The sequence below is a fragment of the Chiloscyllium plagiosum genome, chromosome 42, assembly GCF_004010195.1.
Source record: "Chiloscyllium plagiosum isolate BGI_BamShark_2017 chromosome 42, ASM401019v2, whole genome shotgun sequence".
In the NCBI taxonomy this organism is placed as follows: Eukaryota; Metazoa; Chordata; class Chondrichthyes; order Orectolobiformes; family Hemiscylliidae; genus Chiloscyllium; species Chiloscyllium plagiosum.
In genome coordinates, this window is record NC_057751.1 from 19,368,535 (window position 1) to 19,390,022 (window position 21,488).

At 42.5% G+C, this 21,488-nt stretch overlaps 1 protein-coding gene across 2 annotated transcripts in view; it reads right to left on the minus strand.

Moving 5' to 3' along the window:
- Nucleotides 1–13,292, minus strand: part of LOC122543211 (glutaminase kidney isoform, mitochondrial-like) — a 61,475-nt gene extending 48,183 nt beyond the window's left edge. Inside the window, exons 1-2 of one of the 2 annotated variants that reach the window (XM_043681684.1) lie at nt 12,891–13,292; nt 2,640–2,739 (exon numbers count right to left, since the gene is read on the minus strand). In XM_043681684.1, the coding sequence (XP_043537619.1) occupies nt 2,640–2,739; nt 12,891–13,117 (327 nt within the window). In that variant the 5' untranslated portion in view covers nt 13,118–13,292. The remainder of the gene's footprint in view (nt 1–2,639; nt 2,740–12,890) is intronic. The other variant, XM_043681685.1, reaches the window with a different exon arrangement.
- Nucleotides 13,293–21,488: the final 8,196 nt, after the last annotated feature.

The following is a 21,488-nucleotide window of genomic DNA, read 5'->3' on the forward strand; positions in this document are numbered from 1 at the left end:
TCCCTGCCAGTATGTTAGTCCCCTTCCAATTCAGGTGCAATCCATCCTTCTTGTACAGGTCACTTCTACCCCAGAACTGATTCCAATGATCCAAAAATGTGAATCCTTCTCCCATACACCAGCTCCTCAGGCATGCATTCATCTGCTCTATCCTCCTATTCCTACCCTCACTAACTCACACTGTGAGTAATCCAGATATTACTACTCTCGAAGACCTCCTTTTCATCCTTCTTGTACAGGTCACTTCTACCCCAGAACTGATTCCAATGATCCAAAAATGTGAATCCTTCTCCCATACACCAGCTCCTCAGGCATGCATTCATCTGCTCTATCCTCCTATTCCTACCCTCACTAACTCACACTGTGAGTAATCCAGATATTACTACTCTCGAAGACCTCCTTTTCAAATTCCTGCCTAACTCTCTATATTTCCCTTCAGAATCTCATCCTTTTCCCTTCCTATGTCATTGGTTCTAATGTGTACAATGACCTCTTGCTGGGCCCTCTCCCCCTTGAGAACATTCTGCACCCTCTCTGAGACATCCTTGATCCTGGTACCAGGGAGGCACACACTATTCTGATTTTTCGCTGCCAGTCACAGAAACGTCTGTCTGTGCCTCGGACTAGAGAGTTCCCTAACACAATTGATCTCTTGGAACTCAACGTATCCCTCGTTGCATTAGAGCCAGTCTCAATACCAGAAACTTGGCTTTTCGTGCTACATTCCCCTGAAAATCCATCACCCCCTACATTTTCCAAAACAGCATACTTGTTTGAAATGGGATAGCCACAGAAGACTCTTGCATTACCTGCCTACCTCTCTTACCTTTTCTGTAGTTAACCGCATCTAAGCAACTTTTCTCCCCTCCTATAACTGCCATCCATCACACCCCCTTGCTCTTGTAAATTCCTCATTGCCTCTCACTGTCTCTCCAACTGATCCATTCGATCTGATAGGATTTGCAACCAACGGCATTTATTGTAGATATAATCCACAGTAACATGTAAACTCTCCCTAAACTCCCACATCCAACAAGAAGAGCATTACTAAAGACCATTTTTGCTTCTTCCAATCTGCAGACCCAGAAAATAGCACTGTCTTATTCCTCTACAAAACACTGCTCCAGGCTAACTTAATACTTATGGCTTACATATTTAAGTTTAATCAAGAGACGTATCTCAATAAAACCTATAAGCAAGAAAGAACCCACTCTACTCACTGGTTTGCATTGTGTAAATGTTTGCTCAGTGTTGGCTTCCTGCTGTGTTACTGCTCTGTATAGTATCTGTGTTTAAATAATTTCATCAAAACAAAGAGCCTATCTTATACTCAGGAGGACTCAGATATCTTTGTTTTCCCACCACCAAGTTATCACATCTAATTGGACCTTTGACACTGCAAATTTGAGAAAATCCAGCAGCCTTTTTATATTTAATGACATGTTCCAATACTCGAGTTGATTGCTGTTGATGAGAAGTTAAGCATTAAATTGGGAAGGAGCAGATTTACAAAAGAGTTAATGGTCAATATATTACTTTCAGGAGATTTTGACTATTTGTATCCAGGATTATGGGAGAAATATTCTTGCAGGAGTTGAGCCTTCAGGAGAGAATGAGAAAAGGAGATAACCAGAGAGGAAAACAAAACAGAGCAGCATTTAATTCAAACATACTTTATTTGCCACACACTCCATTCCCTGATTAAAGAAGAAGCCCTGTAGGTGCTTCTACTGCACTTGGTAAAACAGAATACATCTCTGGAGGGCACCTTTCCTTTCAGTGAATGTCAGTCTGCAGATCCACAGTGTCATGTCCAGCTGGTGGTTTAACCTGAGGGTCAAGGTTGAGAAGGTGGGACCTTCATGGTGCCACTCGGCTGGCACAGGCATTAAACCCCCACTGTAGCCCTTACTCTGTATCACAAACCGGCTATTCAGCTAACCGACCTCCACTGTAGGCATAGTGCAGTTTTTAACCAATGTCAAGTCTAGATTCTGATTTTCATAACTTCACTCTGCCATTCATTCCAAAAATATCCAGCCATTACCATTGAGAAAGCGCAGTAGATCGACCAAAAACTGTAGGTCTGCTATTTGCTGCTGCAATTTTGGCCCTTTAGCAAGTACAGTACATGAGACTGTTCCGATATGCCTTACTACTTGTGCATAGGGTTCTTCATTCCACGCTTTCTGCTGTCACCAGTCCCTGACAAGTCTCCCAGCACACAGAACACATTGGAAATTCAGAAACTAACTCAATCCACCCTCCATTTGCTGCAGCTGTTGGAGCGCCTGGCATTGCAAGGCAGTAGCGATCAGGTTGTAAAATAGACTATGTTAACCAGTACCCAGAGAAAAGTGTCATTAATCAAATAGATTTCAAAATGATCTTGATGTCTGAGAAGAATGTCATAGATTGCAAATAGCGCTTGGAATAAAGATTTACAGTGAGACACAAGAGCTTTTCATTAAAAAAAAGTGACTGTCCAAAGAACTGAGATCTGAATAAGCATGGTCTGATATCTTATAATTAAAGCTGTGCAGCAAAGGTCAGACATAAGCAGCGTAACAAAGGACAATAAATGTGGCTTTGTGTGAGAAGGCGAGGCAGGTTTGCCCCTTTGCTGTGCATTTGCTTACACTGATAAACTTGGGGATCGGAATCTGTTCATGTCCCTCGGTGATTGTGTAGAAAAGCATGTCTTCCAGTCCTGGCATCAGGCCCGGTTTGTGCTTCCTCCTGAGGACAGACAAGCGCAGTAAGAGGGACGATAGATCACATTTCAACAGAGACTGATTAGAAGCTGACCTGATTGGGCAGTCAACTGGATCTGTCCAACAGCAACCTGTAGAAGCATTGTTTTGTCTGCAAACTGTATCACTGGCCATCAACCCAGACTATTGGTCAGTAAAAATAGGCTGATCATTTTATGCTGGCGGTTTCATTTCCTTTACAGAGCACCCTAGTTCACACCTTGGCATTCAATTTGATTTTACAATCAGATTAAAATAGTGTACGAAGGAACTTTATTTTACACGTTCACCATCCAGATTAAGATGAACAACAGCAAGTAACATTTAAATAGCACATGGTAAAGATTTCACGATGTTCATCACAGAGGATCCTAAGCAGTAATGGAAGAGTTAAAAGAGATGGTTGAGGCAGTAGCTTTGGAGGAGATTTTTGAAGGTTCAAGCGAGGTATCAAGAACTTGCATTTATTGCCTTCAGGATTCCCAAAGTGCCTCACATCTAATTTCTGGCTTAAGTGCAGTTACTGAGGTGATGTAGGCAAGCACAATGGTTAATTTGCAGACAGCAAGATTCCACAAACAAGTAAGAGGAATAACCAGTTAATATATTGATGATGACATTTGAAGGATGCGTGGTATCCAGGATGCACTCCGTTGCTTGTCTTTGAAGAGTGCCAAGGATCTTTCACAATTATTGGAGCTACTGATTACTGCTTTGATTGAACTTTTTGCCCAAAGGTGAATAAGCAATAATTACTTTAGGAGAATTTTCCAGAATGTAGGGCCAGAATAGCTGAAGATAGAGTATAGGTAGGTCAGTGCAGAGGAGGGCAGAATCAAAACAGAACATGTGAACATATAGCTGGAGAAGACAACTGAGGCAGAATAAGGTGAGGCCAGAGAGGGAATTGTAAATAAACCATTTTAATGGGGACATGGAATCAAAAGAGGTCAACAAGGATGGAATAATAGGAGAACGAGATACATAGACAGCAGAGTTTGAAGAGTTACAGAATCACAGAGTTGTTATAGTACAGAAGAGGGCAATTTATCCCATTGCGGCTGTACCAGCTCTCCAAATGAACAATTCATTTAGTGCCATTCTCCCACTTTCTCTCCATAATCCCGCACTTTCTTCTTTTTGCAATAATCATCTAATTCCCTTTCCAAAGATTCAACTGAACTTGTCTCCACTACACTCTCTGCTACTGCATTCCACACCTTAAGCACTTTTGCTTCTTTTACCAATAACTTTAAATCCATGCTCCCTCATTTGTAATCCTTTCATGAATGGGAACAGTTTCTCCCTATCTCCTCTCATGATTTTGAATACCTTTGATTTTGCATAGCACTCCTTTTGTCTTTGGAGGCTTTGAGCACTCTCATCATCTGTTCCATTCGCTCTTTCTCCCTCTTTGTCAACAACCTTCATTTTCCAGCCCTGTTCAGTTCTGAAGAGGAGTCATGGGACTCAAAACATTAACGCTGCTCCTCTCCACAAATGCTGGCACATTTTTTCCACCACTGTTTTATTTCAAAATAACCTTCTTGGTCTTGTACTCTATGCCCCTATTCATAAAACCTAGGATACTATATGCTTTATTAATCATGCTCTCAACTTGCACGGTGGCTCAGTGGTTAGCGCTGCTGCCTCACAGCACCAGGGACCAGGGTTCAATTCCCATCTTGGGCAACTGTATGTGTGGAGATTGCACATTTTCCCTATGTCTGCGTGGGTTTCCTCCGGGTGCTCCGGTTTCCTCCCACAATCCAAAGATGTGCAGGTTAGGTGAATTGGCCATGCTAAATTGCCCGTAGTGTTGGGGTAAATGTAGGGGAATGTGTATGGGTGGGTTGCTCTTCGGAGGGTTGGTGTGGACTTGTTGGGCCGAAGGGCCTATTTCCACACTGTAGGGAATCTAAACTTGCCATGCAACCTTCAGTGACATACACATGTAACCCAGGTTCTTCTGCTCCTGCACTCCAAACAGAATTGTGTCATTCACTTGTCCACCCACTGCACCAACATGTCCATATCCATTTGAAGTTCTACATTATTTTCCTCAAAGTTCATGGCACTTATAAATTTTGTATCATCTGTAAATTTAGAAATTGTGCCATGTGAATCAAGATCCAGGTCATTAATATAACAGGAAATGTCAGAATCCTTATACTGACCACTAGGAACCCTCATCCAGCCTGAAAAACATTCATTAACCACAACTCAGTTTCTTATCAGTCGGCCAGTTTCATATCCATGTTGCTGCTCTCCTTTTCATAAGGTATAATATTGCTCACAAGTCTGTGTGGCACTGTATCAAACTAATTTTGGAAGTCCACATATCTCACGTCAACTGTTTTGCCTTTGTCAACCTTCCATTACCTCTTTAAAAAACTCCAAGTTAAATATGATTTTCCCTTCGTGAACTTTCTTTAATTAACCCATATTTGCCCATGTGACTATTAAATTTGTTCTGAATGATTGATTCTAGAGGTTTCTCAGATACCAAAGTTAAACTGACTGGTCTATAGTTCCTTGGCTTATCCTTACACTTTTTTTGAACAAGGGTATAACCTTTGCAATTTTTCAGTTGTCTGCCTTGAACCATAAGTCTAAGGAAGACTGAAAAATTATTGCAAGTGTTTTTGCAATTTCCACCCACATTTTTCTCAGTGATTGGATGCATCTAATCCCATCCTGGTTTCTTATCCACTTTAAACACACACAATCTATACAGTTAGAAAAGTGTAGAGTACAGGTATAGAGCAGGACCACTGGCAAGATGACCACTAGAGAAAGTAAAAATGGAGGTTATGTATATTAGAGAGAGTTTTCAGCAATTGGTGGATGATATTGTGGAGGTAAAACTAGATGGTCCTTTTAATAGATGAGATAAATATACAGTAGTTTTAAACTAATGCATATAGACATGGAACATTGGAGTTGAGGTGGTGAACATGGTATAGAGTCATAGAGATGTACAGCATGGAAACAGACCCTTCGGTCCAACCCGTCCGTGCCGACCAGATATCCCAACCCAATCTAGTCCCACCTGCCAGCACCCGGCTCATATCCCTCCAAACCCTTCCTATTCATATACCCATCCAAATGCCTCTTAAATGTTGCAATTGTACCAGCCTCCACCACTTCCTCTGGCAGCTCATTCCATACACGTACCACCCTCTGCGTGAAAAAGTTGCCCCTTAGGTCTCTTTTATATCTTTCCCCTCTCACCCTAAACCTATGCCCTCTAGTTCTGGACTCCCCGACCCCAGGGAAAAGACTTTGTCTATTTATCCTATCCATGCCCCTCATAATTTTGTAAACCTCTATAAGGTCACCCCTCAGCCTCCGATGCTCCAGGGAAAACAGCCCCAGCCTGTTCAGCCTGTATGCATACTCACAGAAAAGAATGCTTTGAGGTGAAAAGCAGCCTGCAAGTCCATTTGTCAGGAGAGATTGGGAGACAATCATATGTGAATTGATACAGGATTGTTCAGAAGCAACATACCTGAAGGTCAAGAAACAGGTCATCCTGTCCTTTCAGCCAAGAATACGAGAGGAACAATGAGTTAAGATTTTTCATGAGAAAATATATTTGTTTTGTTTAAGTCCTCAAGATGTCAGCTATGAATGAGTAACAGATATAGCTAATATACAGGATCGTACCGGAACAATACCATATATGTGTATTATTGTATTTTTTTTACTGTTAAAGAGGTATTCATTGTGGAAAGGGTTATGACTGTGGCAGAAAGATGATGGGAGAAAAGTAGCTCGAGGAAGCAATCTCTTAAATCAATTGGTCCGATTTACTTTCACACCTTTTAATAAGGCAAACTCTTGCATTTACACAGCGCCTTATAACAACTCAGAAGCATGCCAAAGCATTTCAGTACAATAAATGACTACATCGGAACTGATTTCTTAGGTAACTATGGAAGTCATTTTGCACGCAGCAAGGTTCCACAAGTAAGACCCATTGAAAGAATATTGTCTAAGATACTGGAAGACACTCAAAGAACGTTTTTTTAATTATTCTAATTTGTTCATGGGATCATTAGCACTCACCTGAGCCAGTAAAACAGGCATCTGAAGGAAATCTCCAGTATTGTGGTTCAAGTCCAAGGTGTAGGCTTGAATCCAATCTTTTGGCTCAAGGTGAGAGTGCTGACCACTGAATCACAGTTGACACTGCTAAAGTCAATTCACATTTGCATATTGGTAAAATCAGAAATGAGAGTTTTGACAAATGCTCAAAATAACCTCACTGCCAGCTCGCAGGAATCATTAAACCCCAGAAAGAACTCAACAAAGGACTCCTTTCCAAGACTCTGTACAGCTGAAATTATGTTTTAGGAACATAGAAACAGAAGTAGGCCAGCAGCCCCTCGAGCTGGTCCTGCCATGGAATGATTGATCTATGGCTTAACTCCAATGCTTGTCTTTAGCCCATATCTCTTAATACGTTTGCTTAACAAAACGTTATCTTTTCCATATTTAAAACTAACAACTGATTTAGCATCAACTTCAGTTTGTGGAAGAAAATTCCAAACCTCTACCTACCATCTTTTGTGTGCAGAAGTGCTTTTTATTTAAATAGAGATATTTAAAATCATGAGGGGATTTGGTATATAAGTGAGTTGGTAATTAGAAGTCATAGATTTAAAATAATTTGCATAAAAATGAGAGAGGCTATGAGAAATTTCTTCACACAAAGGGTTTTTAAGATCTGGAGCACTACCTGAAAGGGTAGTAAAATCAGATATCATTGGAACTTTAAAGAAAAATGAATAAGTACTTGAAGGAGATTGACTTACAGAGTTCCGGGGGAGAAGAAATGGCTAGGACTATATTGGATGTCTCTTTTCAAAGAGCCAGCACAGGCATGATGAGTCAAGTAGCCTCTCCATTGAAAGATTCTTTGAATCACAATGACTCACCACTCCAATGATATGAGAGACAATACTTCCTGGAACATTCCCATCAATGTTGTCAGTAGCCTTAGTGTATTGGGACCATGACATTTGGAAAAATTGCATTTAAGTCAATATACCTTCATTCATCACTTTGATTTGCTTTACGTGTCATCAGTGACAGATTGTACATCAGATAAGTGGATGGAATCTTGTTTCTCGGTCTTTGCTATTACTATTCTGGACAGGCTGCTAGGAGATACACAAGAACTATCCAGGGAACAACTCAGCTTTGCACTGTTTCCGTTCCCTTGAACACCTGAAGTGCAAAACCTCCAGCATGTCTCAGAGCAGAGGAAATGTGCTTGCTACTGCATAGCGCATTGTGTTGACGCTACAATATATTGTGCCATTTTACCAAGTCTTTTCAGCTACAGTGACAGGAGAATGTGACATCTATCAGAGGATGGTGGCTAAGAGGTGTACAGTATGATTACATTAGAGAAAACTGAATTTAGATTTTCTGGCCATCTGTGTTGGCTGTACAATTGCGGGGGAATGAAGGGGTGGTGCAGTGGCACAAACTGTCGGCAAACTTTATCTGTGTGGTTCCTCTGGCTACATTGTGTGCTAGAGTGTCAGTACAGTTTCATCTTGTCTTGATGCCACAGATATACAGTATTCAAAAATATTTAATTGAGTATTCAGCTTTTGCAACAGGACTGCACCTACCCTCTCGCACAGCTCATTTTAAATGAACTTAGTATGTACCTTGGATCCTTTTATAGAACATTTTTAGTGCTATGTTTTTATTGAAGATTTCTTGTTCCAAATGTTTATGTACATTTATCTGAAAAGATGGTGAACTTTTTTGGGGAACAATTATATTTCACAGTTACAAGTTTGAGTTTAAGCATCCCAATTATATAATGCCCACTAAATCACTGGAAAGTGAACCAGAAGTTAAATATGTACAAGCCGATGGTAGAGCAGATGCAGGTGATAGGACACCTAAAAAAGATTTGTTTTGATATCAACTTTCAGAAGAGGTCAAGCAATTAGAGTGTAGAGGCAGGGAACAATTGACATCAAAGCTTACACTGAGGGTTGATTTGGAAGTGCCCCAAATGCAGTATTTTAGGATTGAAGTGGTACAATAGGAAAGGAGACATGGCAGGACAATCAGTAGACAGCTAAGTTGCTTACCATAATGGCACCAACTACATCTTTGGTCCTTGCCATGTTTCCTAATGACCAAGTGGAACTTCATCCACATGTCCTGGGTCAGCAAGAGCCACTTGAAGAATTTTGCCACCTACTACAAGGACATCTGCAGCGAACAGGAAACTAATATACAGTGTTGGCAGCAGTCAATCAAGGTCACCATTATCTTCAAATATTTGCATTCAGAAGAGCCAGTTGCACATGTAGCAATCAGGTGACTGATGACCAGCCCTCACATCTCTTTTCCCACTGAGTAACAATAGAACCGTGACTCAGCTGCCCAAGGCAAAGAGTAATTAGTTACAATCTTAGTTATTAACTTTGGCGAATGATGCTGGAATTCTACAGATTAAAGAAGCATAGATTAAGGGTTGTATCTCATCAAGGTTCAAATGATAATGACATCTCAAAACACTGCAAATGTACTACCAGTATTGTCTTCACAAGATCCTCCAAATCCAGTGACAAGAATGGTGGTTCAACAGCAGCATCCTCTCCCAAACTAACCTGTCCAGCATTGAGATGCTGATCTCTCAAAACCAGCTCTGCTGGGCAGGACAAGTTGCTTGTATGTCTAAAATTAGACTTTGGAGTCCCTATCCCAGCAAAAGTGCAGGAAAATTGTGTTAAAGTAGAAAATCAGCAATGGTCTTATTGAATGGCAGAGCTGAATGTCTTCCTCCTGGTCCTATTTGTTATGTCCTTAAGCCTAACATCTCTGGTAGGTAAGTTACTTGAGAAGATTCTGAGGGATACGATATACATGCATTTGGAAAGACAAGGCTTGATTAGGAGTAGTCAGCATGGCTTTTTGCATGAGAGACCATGCCTCACAAATTTGTTACAGTTCTTTGATGAAGTGACCAGGAAGGTTGATGATGACAGGGCAGTATACGTGGTCTATGTGGATTTCAGTAAGGCCTTTGATAAGGTTGCTCATGGTAGGCTGCTCTGGAAGTTAGATCTCATGGAATTCAGGGAGAGCTGGCAAATTGGATACACAATTGGCTTGATGGTAGGAAGCAGAGGGTAATAGTGGAAGGATGCTTATTGGACTGTGATGAGAGGGGTGCCTCAGGGGTCGGTGCTGGGCCCATTGCTGTTTGTTATCTATATCAATGATTTGGATGAGAATGTACAAGGCATGATTAGTAAGTTTGCAAATGACAGTACAATAGGCGGTATCATAGACAGTGAAGAACGCCATCAGAAATTGCAGCAGGAACTTGCTGAGCTGGGGAAGTGGGCTGAGAAATGGCAAATGGAGTTCAATATATTGAAGTGTGAGGTGTTGCATTTTGGAAAGTCAAATCAAGGTAGGAGTTTCATGGTGAATAGTAAGGTCGTAAGGAGTGTAGTGGAACAGAGGGACCTTGGAATTCAGATGCACAGTTCTCTAAAAGTGGAGTCACAGGTAGGCAGGGCAGTGAAGAAGGCTTTTGGCACATTGGCCTTCCTCAGTCAGGGCACTTGAGTATAGAAGCTGGAAAGTTGTGTTGCAAATGTACAGGAAGTTGGTGAAGCCGCATTTGGAGTATTGTGTTCAGTTTTAGACACCTTGCTGTAGGAAGGATGTTATTAAAGTGGAAAGAGTGCAGAAGAAATTTACAGGGATGTTGTCAGGACTCGATGGTCTGAGTTATAGGGAGAGATTGGACAAGCTGGGACTTTTTTTCTTTCGAGCATAGGAGACTGAGGGGAGATTTTATAAAAGTCTGTAAGATGATGAGAGGCATGGAGAGGGTGCACTCAGTCTTTTTCCCAGGGTTGGGGAATCAAGGGCTCGAGGACATTAGTTTAAGGTAAGAGGGGAAAGAATAAAAGAGAACCTGAGGGGCATTGTCTTTTTATAGAGGGTGGTACACATTTGGAAGTGGAATTGGTTGAGGCAGGTACATTGACAACATTTCAAAAGCATTTGGACAAATACATGGATAGGAAAGGTTTGGAAGGATATGGGCCAAGTGCAGGGAAATGGGGTTACTGTGGATGGACATTTTGGTTGGCCTGGACCAGTTTGGGTTGAAAGGCCTATCTCCATGCTGTAGGACTCACTATTCTATGTAGCGTATGCTTGACTTGGAACTCAGTTGCAGATAGAGACTCCCAAGAGGACAGTGGAAATTTAGAAATGTCCTTAAAGCCTCCCTGAAGAGGCCAAACATGCCCCACTGACTCATGAAAGTACCCTGGCTTTACACCAACCAAAATGGAGAAGACTCATTTCGGAAGGTACGATACCATCAGAGACTGTGACAGAAATACAGAGGCCGAGTGAAGATATCAGACGGAGCACTTAAACATTCATAGAATCCATTTACTTGACTCTTTAATCACTCCCTGCCCATATGTGGCAGAGCCTGTCAAGCCTGTCAAGCATGATTGGACTCAGCCATCTCAGAATCTATTGAACTGGAGTGAAGCCAGGTTATCCTCAATTCAGAGAGACTGTCTAAAAAGATTATGAAGGGAGTAAATTGTGCTCCAATTAACTGTTTGTTCCAAATAAATAGGCTAAGGAGGTTGGGTGAGGTGTGAGGTCACTATTTGAAGTTTGTAAGTCCAGAATCAGGTTAATTAGTTGTCAGGAGGAGATGATTCTTTTCCCAGAGAATAGTGGCCCTGTGGAGCACACTACCATCAGGTTTGGAAATTAATTTTCCCCTAATTGGATTCATTTTTGCTAAAACAAAAGTGTTGCTGGAAAAGCGCAGTAGGTCAGGCAGCATCCAAGGAGCAGAGGAATCGACGTTTCGGGCATAAGCCCTTCTTCAGGAATGAGGAGGGTGTGCTAAGCGGGCTGAGATAAAAAGGTAGGGAGGAGGGACTTGGGGGAGGGGCTTTGGGAATAGATAGGTGGAAGGAGTTTAAGGTGAGGGTGATAGGCCGGAGAGGGGGTGGGGGCGGAGTGGTCGGGAAGAAGATTTCAGGTCAAGAAGGCGGTGCTGAGTCCGAGGGTTGGGACTGAGATAAGGTGGGGGGAGGGGAAATGAGGAAGCTGGAGAAATCTACATTTATCCCTTGTGGTTGGAGGGTTCCTAGGCGGAAGATGAGGCGCTCTTCTTCCAGGCGTCGTGTTGCCATAGTCTGGCTTTTTGCTAGTAGATTACATTAATCTTGGTAGAGAGTGTACTGTGATGCACATGGCATCCATTTGCTTTGACCAGGCTGGATAGACCAGAGGGATTTTACTTATATTTCATCACTGAGTTGGGTTGCCGGAATGTTGCTTGCAGGCAGCTTGTCACCTGTATCCAGAGCTGAGCTAACACTGCATCCGCCAAATGTGACAAAGCTGACTTACTCAAACAACACTTTTTGACCAAAAACTTGCATATTTGTTTTATTCCTTCACAGAATGAGGGGGAGAATACTCATTCCGAATTGCCCCGGAGAAGATCGTGAGCTCCCTTCTTGAACCACTGCAGTTTGTTATGTCATTGTAAATTCAAACGTTTATAACCTGTAGATTAAATGACGCGAAAAACTGCTCACAGAAGGTTAATTATTTTTGAGCAGGACATTTTTTCCGTCCCGTGCGCCATATGATGTGTTTTGAATAAGGTGAGACACTACAACACAGAAGCACTTGTTGGTTCATTCTTTATAATCACGGGTTAACCTGCCACAACACAACACAACATAAACCATAATGTTTTACTCAATTTACTTCATTGCTTCGGTAGCTTCAGAAAGCTACTGTTTACCCAGTCAAATCCACTCAGATTGTCAATAGGAAATGATTGTGACAACTCAGTATTATCTATTTGTCTTTAATCTACGATGTAAACTTTAAAATTCACGAAGCTTCGAAATAAAGTACACGAAAGGAACAAGAGTGAGATAGGTTCGACCTGTCAGTATCAACAAAAATTAAGACTGGAGATCGAACGTCAAATTAATGTTAATCAGCCTCTTTCTCTTCACATATGCGGACAGATCTGCGACGTGGCTGTGAAGTAAACTGGAGTTGATCTGTGGCGCGTGTTTTACTCACGGTTCTTTCTGAACGTCTCCATTCTCATTTTTTTTCACCGGGGACTTCAAGGCTTTTAGGAGGGGATTTCTATCAGCACCGCTCACGCCTCTCGTCGCTCGCCCCCTGGGGGAATGTTGCCATGTCCACAGTCGATTGACAAAGCTGTTGGGTTTCCCCAAAACATTTTCGACTCGAAAGTGACAGGCTCCAGCTGTGAAGCAAGGTAGTGATTTTAAACGATGCATTCCTGACTAACACCTAGCGCATTTCCCTCTTCGGTAATATAGTGATCCTTCAACCTCTTTCTCTAATATATCTGCCTAGTCAACTCTTCCTTTCTTCTTCCCTTTCACTAACTCCGTTTTTTCCCCTCCTCCCCCACTCGCAGACTGTCAATCAATTTCCCTCCTCTCTTCCATCTATCAATGTTGAACACGCGGTGCAGGCAAACTTTACAAGTGTAGGTGGGGCCAAAACGACAGGGCTCCCGTCCAAACAGAAACGTCGCTCCCTGGAAGGCGGTGCCCCGACTCTGTCAGGCTGTCTGGTCATTGCTGACATCAGTTAGATTTGCCACTGGGCTGACGACTGGATGGTGAAAGCGGTGATGACATTATTGACACTTGGCATCTATTCTAGTGTGAGGGGAACAGGAGCACGAAAGGTATCACGCAAGAGCTTCTAATTCAGTGCTTCACACCCAGCCCAGGCTGACATGTACATGATAAAACGAACTGTGGATACTACAGATCTGATACAAAAACAGATATTGCTGGGAAAATTCAGCAAGTCTGGCCAGCATCATTGGAGGGAGAAACAACTAACATTGAGATCAGTGACCCTTTTTCCAGAATTGATGGTAGCTAGGAAAAGATGATATATATACTGATGACAGGGGTAGGAAGGAGTGAGTGGATAGGTGGAAAGAGATCGGAGACAGAGAGACAGAAAAGTTAGATAGACAAAGGGAAGAACAAAATGCTGATAATGGGGACCATAAGCAGGTGAAAATGGGTTGGCTGTCTGAAAGCAGCTCATGTCATAACAGGACCTGGGGTGTGGGACTGGGTAAAGTACATGGAAGGAGGTGGTTAGGCTCTAGAATTACTGAATTTGATACTGAGTCCTAAAGGCTTCAGGATCCCCAAGCAGAAAATGAGATGCCGATCTTCTAGCTTGTAGGTGATCCACAAAGCTGTGTTTTGTCTCCCCGGGATAGAGGAGATCATATTGTGAGCAGCAAATACAGCAAACTAGATTGAATAAGGTGCAGGTAAATCAGTGCTTTCACCTGGAAGGTGTGTCTGGAGCATTGGACAGTGAGGAAGGAAGAAGCAAGTGGGCAAGTGATGCACCTTATGTGATTGCATGGGAAGGTGCCATATGGGTATAGGGAGGTATTAGGAGTGGAGAAGGACTGGAACATAGTGTCCTGGAGGGTACAATCCCTGCACAATGCTTACAAGGAAGGGGAGGGAAATATGTGTCTGGTGGCAGCATCTCACTGAGGTGGTGGAAATAGTGACTCATGATTTTTTGGATGCAGATGCTGTTGGTGTAGAAAGTGAGGACCTGAGGTGGGGGGTGCGGAACACCTGATCGGTGTTATAGGACAGAAGAGAAGGGGTGCAGAACTGCAGGAAATGGGTCAGTCATGGCTGAGCGTCCTGTCAACCACAGTGGCAGGAAATACTTGGTTGAGCAAAAAAGTGGACATGTCTAAGGCCCCAGGAAGGTGGCATCATCAGGACAAATGTAACAGAGATGGAGAAACTGAAACTGGGAGAATGGAATGGAGTCTTGACAGGAAGAAGAGTGTGAGGATATATTGTCCAGATACCTGGAATCTATGGATATAGTGGCCAATATCTCTGACACCTATTTCAATTTCTGTGGATAGGCTGGCCACTTTACCTTGAATTCTCTGCCCAAAGGGAGGCCTTTGAAAAGTATTCACTGAATTGCAGCAAAGTGCCATGTTTTTTACTACATGTAGAGCAAGAAGGAAGATTCTGAGTCTACCTCAGCTGGACTAGGGTGTGAAGCCTGTGCTGTTAGCATTAATCTGATCCACATGCTATATTTTGTCATGATATTTTGCAACTGAATACAACACATACCTTTAAAAACCAGGGTTTTATTTTCCCGTATGAAGATGACACTTTACTCTAAGCAATTGTGCCTATCTCTCTCTCTTTCTCTCTCTCTCCCTCTCTCTCCAGAAATAAGTAGTCTCCATTTTTTTGAAGCACCGTAGGACAGAGGTAAATTATTTGAATAATTACAAATTAGTTAGTAAAGACTGCATCTTTTTATTTTACTCTGTTTTTGATTGTGTGCAGTTCTGGTCACAGAAATGATGAAATTGTACTGGAGAGGGGTCAGAGGAGATTCATGAGGATGTGCTAGGATTAGGAAAATGCAGCTATGAGGAAATATTGGATAGGCCGGAGCTGTCCTCCTTGGACCAGAGGAGGCTGAGGAGAGATTTGATTGAGATATGTGAAATTGTGAGGGTGCCAGGAGACAGTGGAAGTGAAAAAAAAAGAATGTTTTCCTTAGCAGAGAGGCAGTGACTAGGGCCATAGATTTAAAGTGAATGCTGAAAATACTCGAGCAGACACGAGGAAAATCTTCTTCACCTGGACGGTGGTAGGGGTCTGGAACTCACTGCCAGGAAGGGCAGTAAAAGCAAAAACCTCCCAGGATATGGACCGAGTGCAGGAAGGTAGGATAGAGCTGGCTTGTTTTTCAGTTGGTGCAGATATAATGCCCAAGCTGCCTCTTTCTGTGCTGTAAAACTCTCTTTGATTCAATGATAAAAAGTCAGCACATTCATCTTGGCCAATAACAACAACAACAACAAAAAATTAAAGGAGACAAGAGGGAAAAAAAAATTGCCCTGCGCATAGCATGGACAACAAACCTGCATGCCAGTCTGAGACCAGAGTCATATTGAAATTGTCTGTACTTGGAGGAAGGGATACCTACACTTAAGTGTACAGCAACTGTAGATGACTGGACTCAAGCATTCCTGAAAAATGTCAAGTATCTTCACTGACTCATGGGCATCCCTGGCCTATGACTAAAATGGAGGGCACGAAGTACATTGAGAGACCTCGTTGGTAACAGCAGGGGTGAAGTCCTCAAGGCATCAGAGGAAACATACAAGCCCCCCCAACAAGAGTGCATGAGAGTGAGTTCTGGAGCAGAGATGCTAGAGAAAGGGAGCTGCCATTTGAGGAGCTTGTCTGACTTGCTACTAACGAGTGAGTAGTTTCTAAGGTATTGTGAGTTCTGTGGGAGCAAATATTTGTTTGAGGAGAGGAGCACTTTCGGGATTGATTGAATTTTCTCCCAGCAGAGATGCTGCTGCACACATTGGCTGAAACGGATCCTTTGTGGACCAGCAACACGATGATTTACAGAACCAGCTGTGCTCAATAGGAGGCGATGAGTTGGAAGGTTCAGGAGAGAAGTAGAGAGTCCGGACTCTGCCAACTCATCACCTCACCCTCCCTGCTGCTTCTGTCCTTCCTAAACTCTTGTGCTCGCTGCCTCTCTTGTTTCAACTTTGTCACTGACTATCCCCCATTTCCTGCTTCCTTTGTGCAGTCAGAAGGAGGGTCTGGGTTCACATGTGACTCCAGGCCTGAAGCAACATGGTTTCTCTCTTAACTGTATCAAATAGAGGTTAAATAACTCCAAATGAGGCAGGAATCCGCAAATCACCCTTTATTTACACACGAACAGTCCTTTACTAAAGTATTGCCTCAGCGTCAGCACCATAGTGTCAGTATCTCTGACATTCAACCTTTTTATGTCTGTCAGGGTTCCCTGATTGAACCAGATTAACAGCCTGAATCAGGGAACTCTTATTCTATGAGATCCAGCTGGTTGATCTTGTGACAATCACTACATCCCTCCCCCTCTGAGTGTATGGATATAGGCCAGTCTGTTTTACTTGGAGAGCATCCTGGGGTGTTTTAGCACTGAGTCAGGTTCCTCCAACCTGGCATCCGATACAGACATGGGAGTTCGCTTCTTGTGCCAGGAGTGCCTTGATAGAATTTCACTCTTTTCCGGTGGCAAAGATGTCAAGGTGGCTACTTCTGTCACCTCCATCTCTGATTCAGAGGACTTGACAATGTTTGATGGAGACAGTTAATCCACAGATTCCAGCAGCACTTCTGAAAGTTCTGAGGGACAGAGCTTGTTTTGTTCCCACATGTTTAAAAATTTACGGTTTTCAAATGATCCGCATGTTTATTCAGGACTGTCGCACCTACCCAAATTTTAGATGTCACTGGTCCTGATCTTGCATTGACCATGCCTCTTACCCATGCAGGGCCATTTCTGTGATTCTTACACCAAACCTTGTCCCCTGTACAAAAATTCTCTTTTGCCTGATGGAGTCTTAGGTCCAGGATTGGATTTCCAGATGTTGTTTGACTCTTCTTCTACCTCACCTCCCCCTGCCCCCAGGTCTGGGAAGATCAAACTTAACCTGGTCTTCAACCCATTACAACTTTGCCAATGCTATCCCTGTAGTTGCATGTGGGGTGGTCCTATAATCAAAGAACCATGACTGCTTGGTATCTAGTGAGGCTGTAAGCTGTTTCTTCAATCCAACCTTCAAAGTTTGGACGCTCTTTCTGCCAGGCTATTTAATGCTGGGTGGTATGGAGCTGTCCTTGTATGTTGAATTATCTGTGACCAACATTTCCGTGACTCCGTGTGTTGCAGAAGATGTATGCAGTTTTTCTGTTGTTGTTCCAGTCTTTGACGAATAGACTCTATGCACAAGTCCAACCAGTTTGAATCTACAATGACTAAGAACACTGAACCCATGAAACGACCTGCATAGTTGATGTGCAACTGAGTCCAAATTTTACCCGGCCATTCCCATAGATGTGGGGGAACTGCTGGCTTGAACTTTTGTCCTTGTTGATATTCTGGGCACTGCCCCACCAACACAGCTGTGGCTGCATCCAAGCCTGGTCACCAGATATAACGTCTCGCCAACATCTTCACTTTGGAAACCCCTGGATGGTCTTGGTGGATTTAACCAGTATTAGATGGCAAGCTTTGTTCAGGACAATTACTCATGCCCCCATAATATTCCATCCTGTACTGTGAGCTAATCTCTTCAGATCCAAAAACGTTTCAATTCTAGTTGTAATTGCTCCATGGTTTCCCCCATTAATATGAGGTGTTTCAGTTTAAAAAGGACTGGAATTTTCTGTGTCCAAAGTCTGATATTGTTAACTGTGACTGGGAGTGTGTCCAGAAAATTTAATATCATTATAGACTCTTCCATTGGGTGTTCTGAAGAAGATTCACTGGACCCAAAACATTAACACTGATCTCTCTCCACTGGCAAACCTGCTGACTTTTTCTGGCAGTTTTGGCTTTTGTTTCTTCCATTGGGGCATCTGCTAATGGGAGGTGGCTCAATGCATCCGTATTCGCTACTTAGCCTCCTGGACAGTGTTCTAACTTGTAATTATACACACGTAGTATTAGAGCTCACCACTGAATGTGGCCTGAAGCTATGGGCAACAGTGCCTTGCACTCTTTAAGCAGACCAAGTAGGGGTTTGTGGTCTGTGATTGTCACAAATGTTCATCTATAAAAGGTATTGGTGGAACCTCCTGGCTCCAGATATGACCACCAATCCTTCGTTTCCTATTTGGGCATATTTATGCTCTGCATTAGCCAAAGTCCTGAATGCAAAAGCTATTGTGTGTCCCTTGTCATTGGGCCACCTACGAACTAATACCACCCTGAAACCATACATGGAGGCATCGCACATCAATATTAGATCTTTCTTGGGATCATAATGTCCTTTGAGGATGATAGCTGTTTCTTTACTTCATTGAAAGCTAGAGTTTGTCTATCTATGAGACCATTTCCAAGGCTGACCTTTTTTAGGAGATAATGCAAAGGTACCAGGATGGATGCCAGGTTATGTATGTACTTTCCATAATAACTTACCAACCTAAGTAATTATCTAAGCTCCTCCAAGCCAGAGAATCTTTGAGCACCCTCACTTTATCTTTTAATGGGTGTAACCCAGTCTTATTTACTCTGTAGCTAAGTGGGTCACTTGGAGCCAAAAGAGAAAATGCTGGAAAATCTCAGCAGGTCTGGCAGCATCTGTAAGGAGAGAAAAGAGCTGATGTTTCAAGTCTAACTGACCCTTTGTCAAAGCTTTGACAAAGGGTCAGTTAGACTTGAAATGTCAGCTCTTTTCTCTCCTTACAGATGCTGCCAGACCTGCTGAGATTTTCCAGCATTTTCTCTTTTGGTTTCAGATTCCAGCATCCGCAGTAATTTGCTTTTATCCTTGGGTCACTTGGAGGTCTGGAACACATTTTTCCCTTCTAAGGTGTATGCCTGCCTTGGAAACATGCCTTAGGACTACATCCAAATTCTGAGTTGTCCTTATTGGTTTTCCCTGTTATCAGAATGTCATCTAGGTAAATGGTGACCTGAGGTAGACCTTGTAAAATGTCCTCCATTGTTTGCTGAAACATAGAACATGCAGACAATACCCCAAATGGCAGTCTCATATATTGGTACAAGCCTTCATGGGTATTAATTGTAGCAAACTCTGGGAATCCTCTTCTAAACGCAATTGCAAGTCAGTGTGGCTCAAGTTCTGCTTTGTGAATTACACAATGAATTTCGCCCTATTAAGCTTGGGCCTGAGCCTTTTACTATAATCAGTGGTAACTGAATCAGCTGCTTCACATAAGAGACCAGAACTGAAGTTGTACCTTTAATCTTTAAAGGTTCCCTGGTATCGGTTCTCAGCCTAGCTGAGGTCTTGTGGAAAGTTGAGGGCCGGAGTCCAAAGCAAATTTTATTAAAAACTGGTTCTGCAATCACTGATATGGCCGCACTGGTATTGACCCCCATTAGAATTGGATAACCATTTAACCAGATGTTATCTTGATGAGTTCTGATTTTAATGTTGCTAAGCAATTTAAATTCCAAATCAGATGTATGTAGACTTTCCAGGGTATAAACTTTCCTGGATACCCTCCTGAATACTGGCCTATGAGATATCCTATACAATTTACGTATGGTTGGACTCTTTTACTGTCTTGAGTCCACATACCAGCAATGTTAGGGTTGTCCATTTTTGAGAGACACAAGATGGCTGGCAGCTAAGCTGTCCCTCTGGTCCTGCACAAAATGGTTGACAAGAGGTTAAACAGAATTAAAAGCCTGCTCCAGCATTTAAGTGAGACACAATGGTACCTTTGAGAAGGTGTTATTCCGAGGCAAAAGGGAGCCTTGCACAAGCAACAGCTGCAAGTAGATTTGTTAGAGATAATAGAATCCCTACAGTGTGGAAACAGGCCCTTTGGCCCAACAAGTCCACACTGACCCTCCGAAGAGTAACCTACCCAGACCCATTCCCCTACATTTATCCCTGACTGATGCACCTAACCTACACATCCCTGAACAATATGGGCAACTTTAGCACAGTCAATTCACCTAACCTGCACATCTTTGGATTGTGGGAGAAAACCAGAGCCCCTGGAGCAAACCCACACAGACACGGGGAGAATGTGCAAACTCCACACAGACCTGCGGTGGGAATCAAACCTGGGTCCCTGGCACTGTGAAGCAGCAGTGCTAACCACTGAGCCACCATGCCAACAGTTTAATAAGAAACATCCAAGGACAGAACAGAGTTAGTTAGGAAAAGGGGTGTAAATCACCCCAGAAGACAGTCAGCCTAGCTCATCATGTAGCTGTAAAAACAGTAGATAAAGGTATTCTGCATTAATTAGTTGTTTCTTTGAAGTTATTCACAAATATAAGAAATAGGTTCTAGTTAAAGATTATTCAGATAATCACAGAGACAGATTTCGATGTAATTATAGATACACATATGTAATAAAATGCAAAGATCATTAAAGCATTATGGGAAACGATTTGAATAGATGTGAAAGTTAATTAGTCTCGTGAAGCTTTTCTTTATCACTAAAGGAATGCCTGGTGTACCCTGTAAGAAACAAATTGCTCGCAACTCATTAGATAAAGAGTGCTAACTGTAGGGGTAGATATAAAACTTTACAAATAACTAACTTTATAATAGAAATTAATATTACAAATCTTATAGCAGTTAAGATGCACCAAATATCTTTTGTATTTTTTAATATATAATTAGGACAGTGCCAAAATGTAAGAGTAACAGAATTTGATACAGAGGGTGGTGCGTGTATGGAATGAGCTGCCAGAGGAAGTGGTGGAGGCTGGTACAATTGCAACATTTAAGAGGCATTTGGATGGGTATGTGAATAGGAAGGGTTTGGAGGGATATGGGCCGGGTGCTGGCAGGTGGGACTAGATTGGGTTGGGATAACTAGTCGGCATGGACGGGTTGGACCGAAGGGTCTGTTTCTATGCTGTACATCTCTTTGACTCTATGAATACAATGAATAACAGAATTCAAGTAGTCCTTATAGATCAGCAAGACTGGGACTTGTGCAAAAGGAGTATAGCCAAGAGCTTTGGAATGCATGGAAGATCCCAAGGCCTGCTGACTACAATGTTTGTTAAACATTGTGAGATCTTGGGAACCTAGGGATGTCCGTA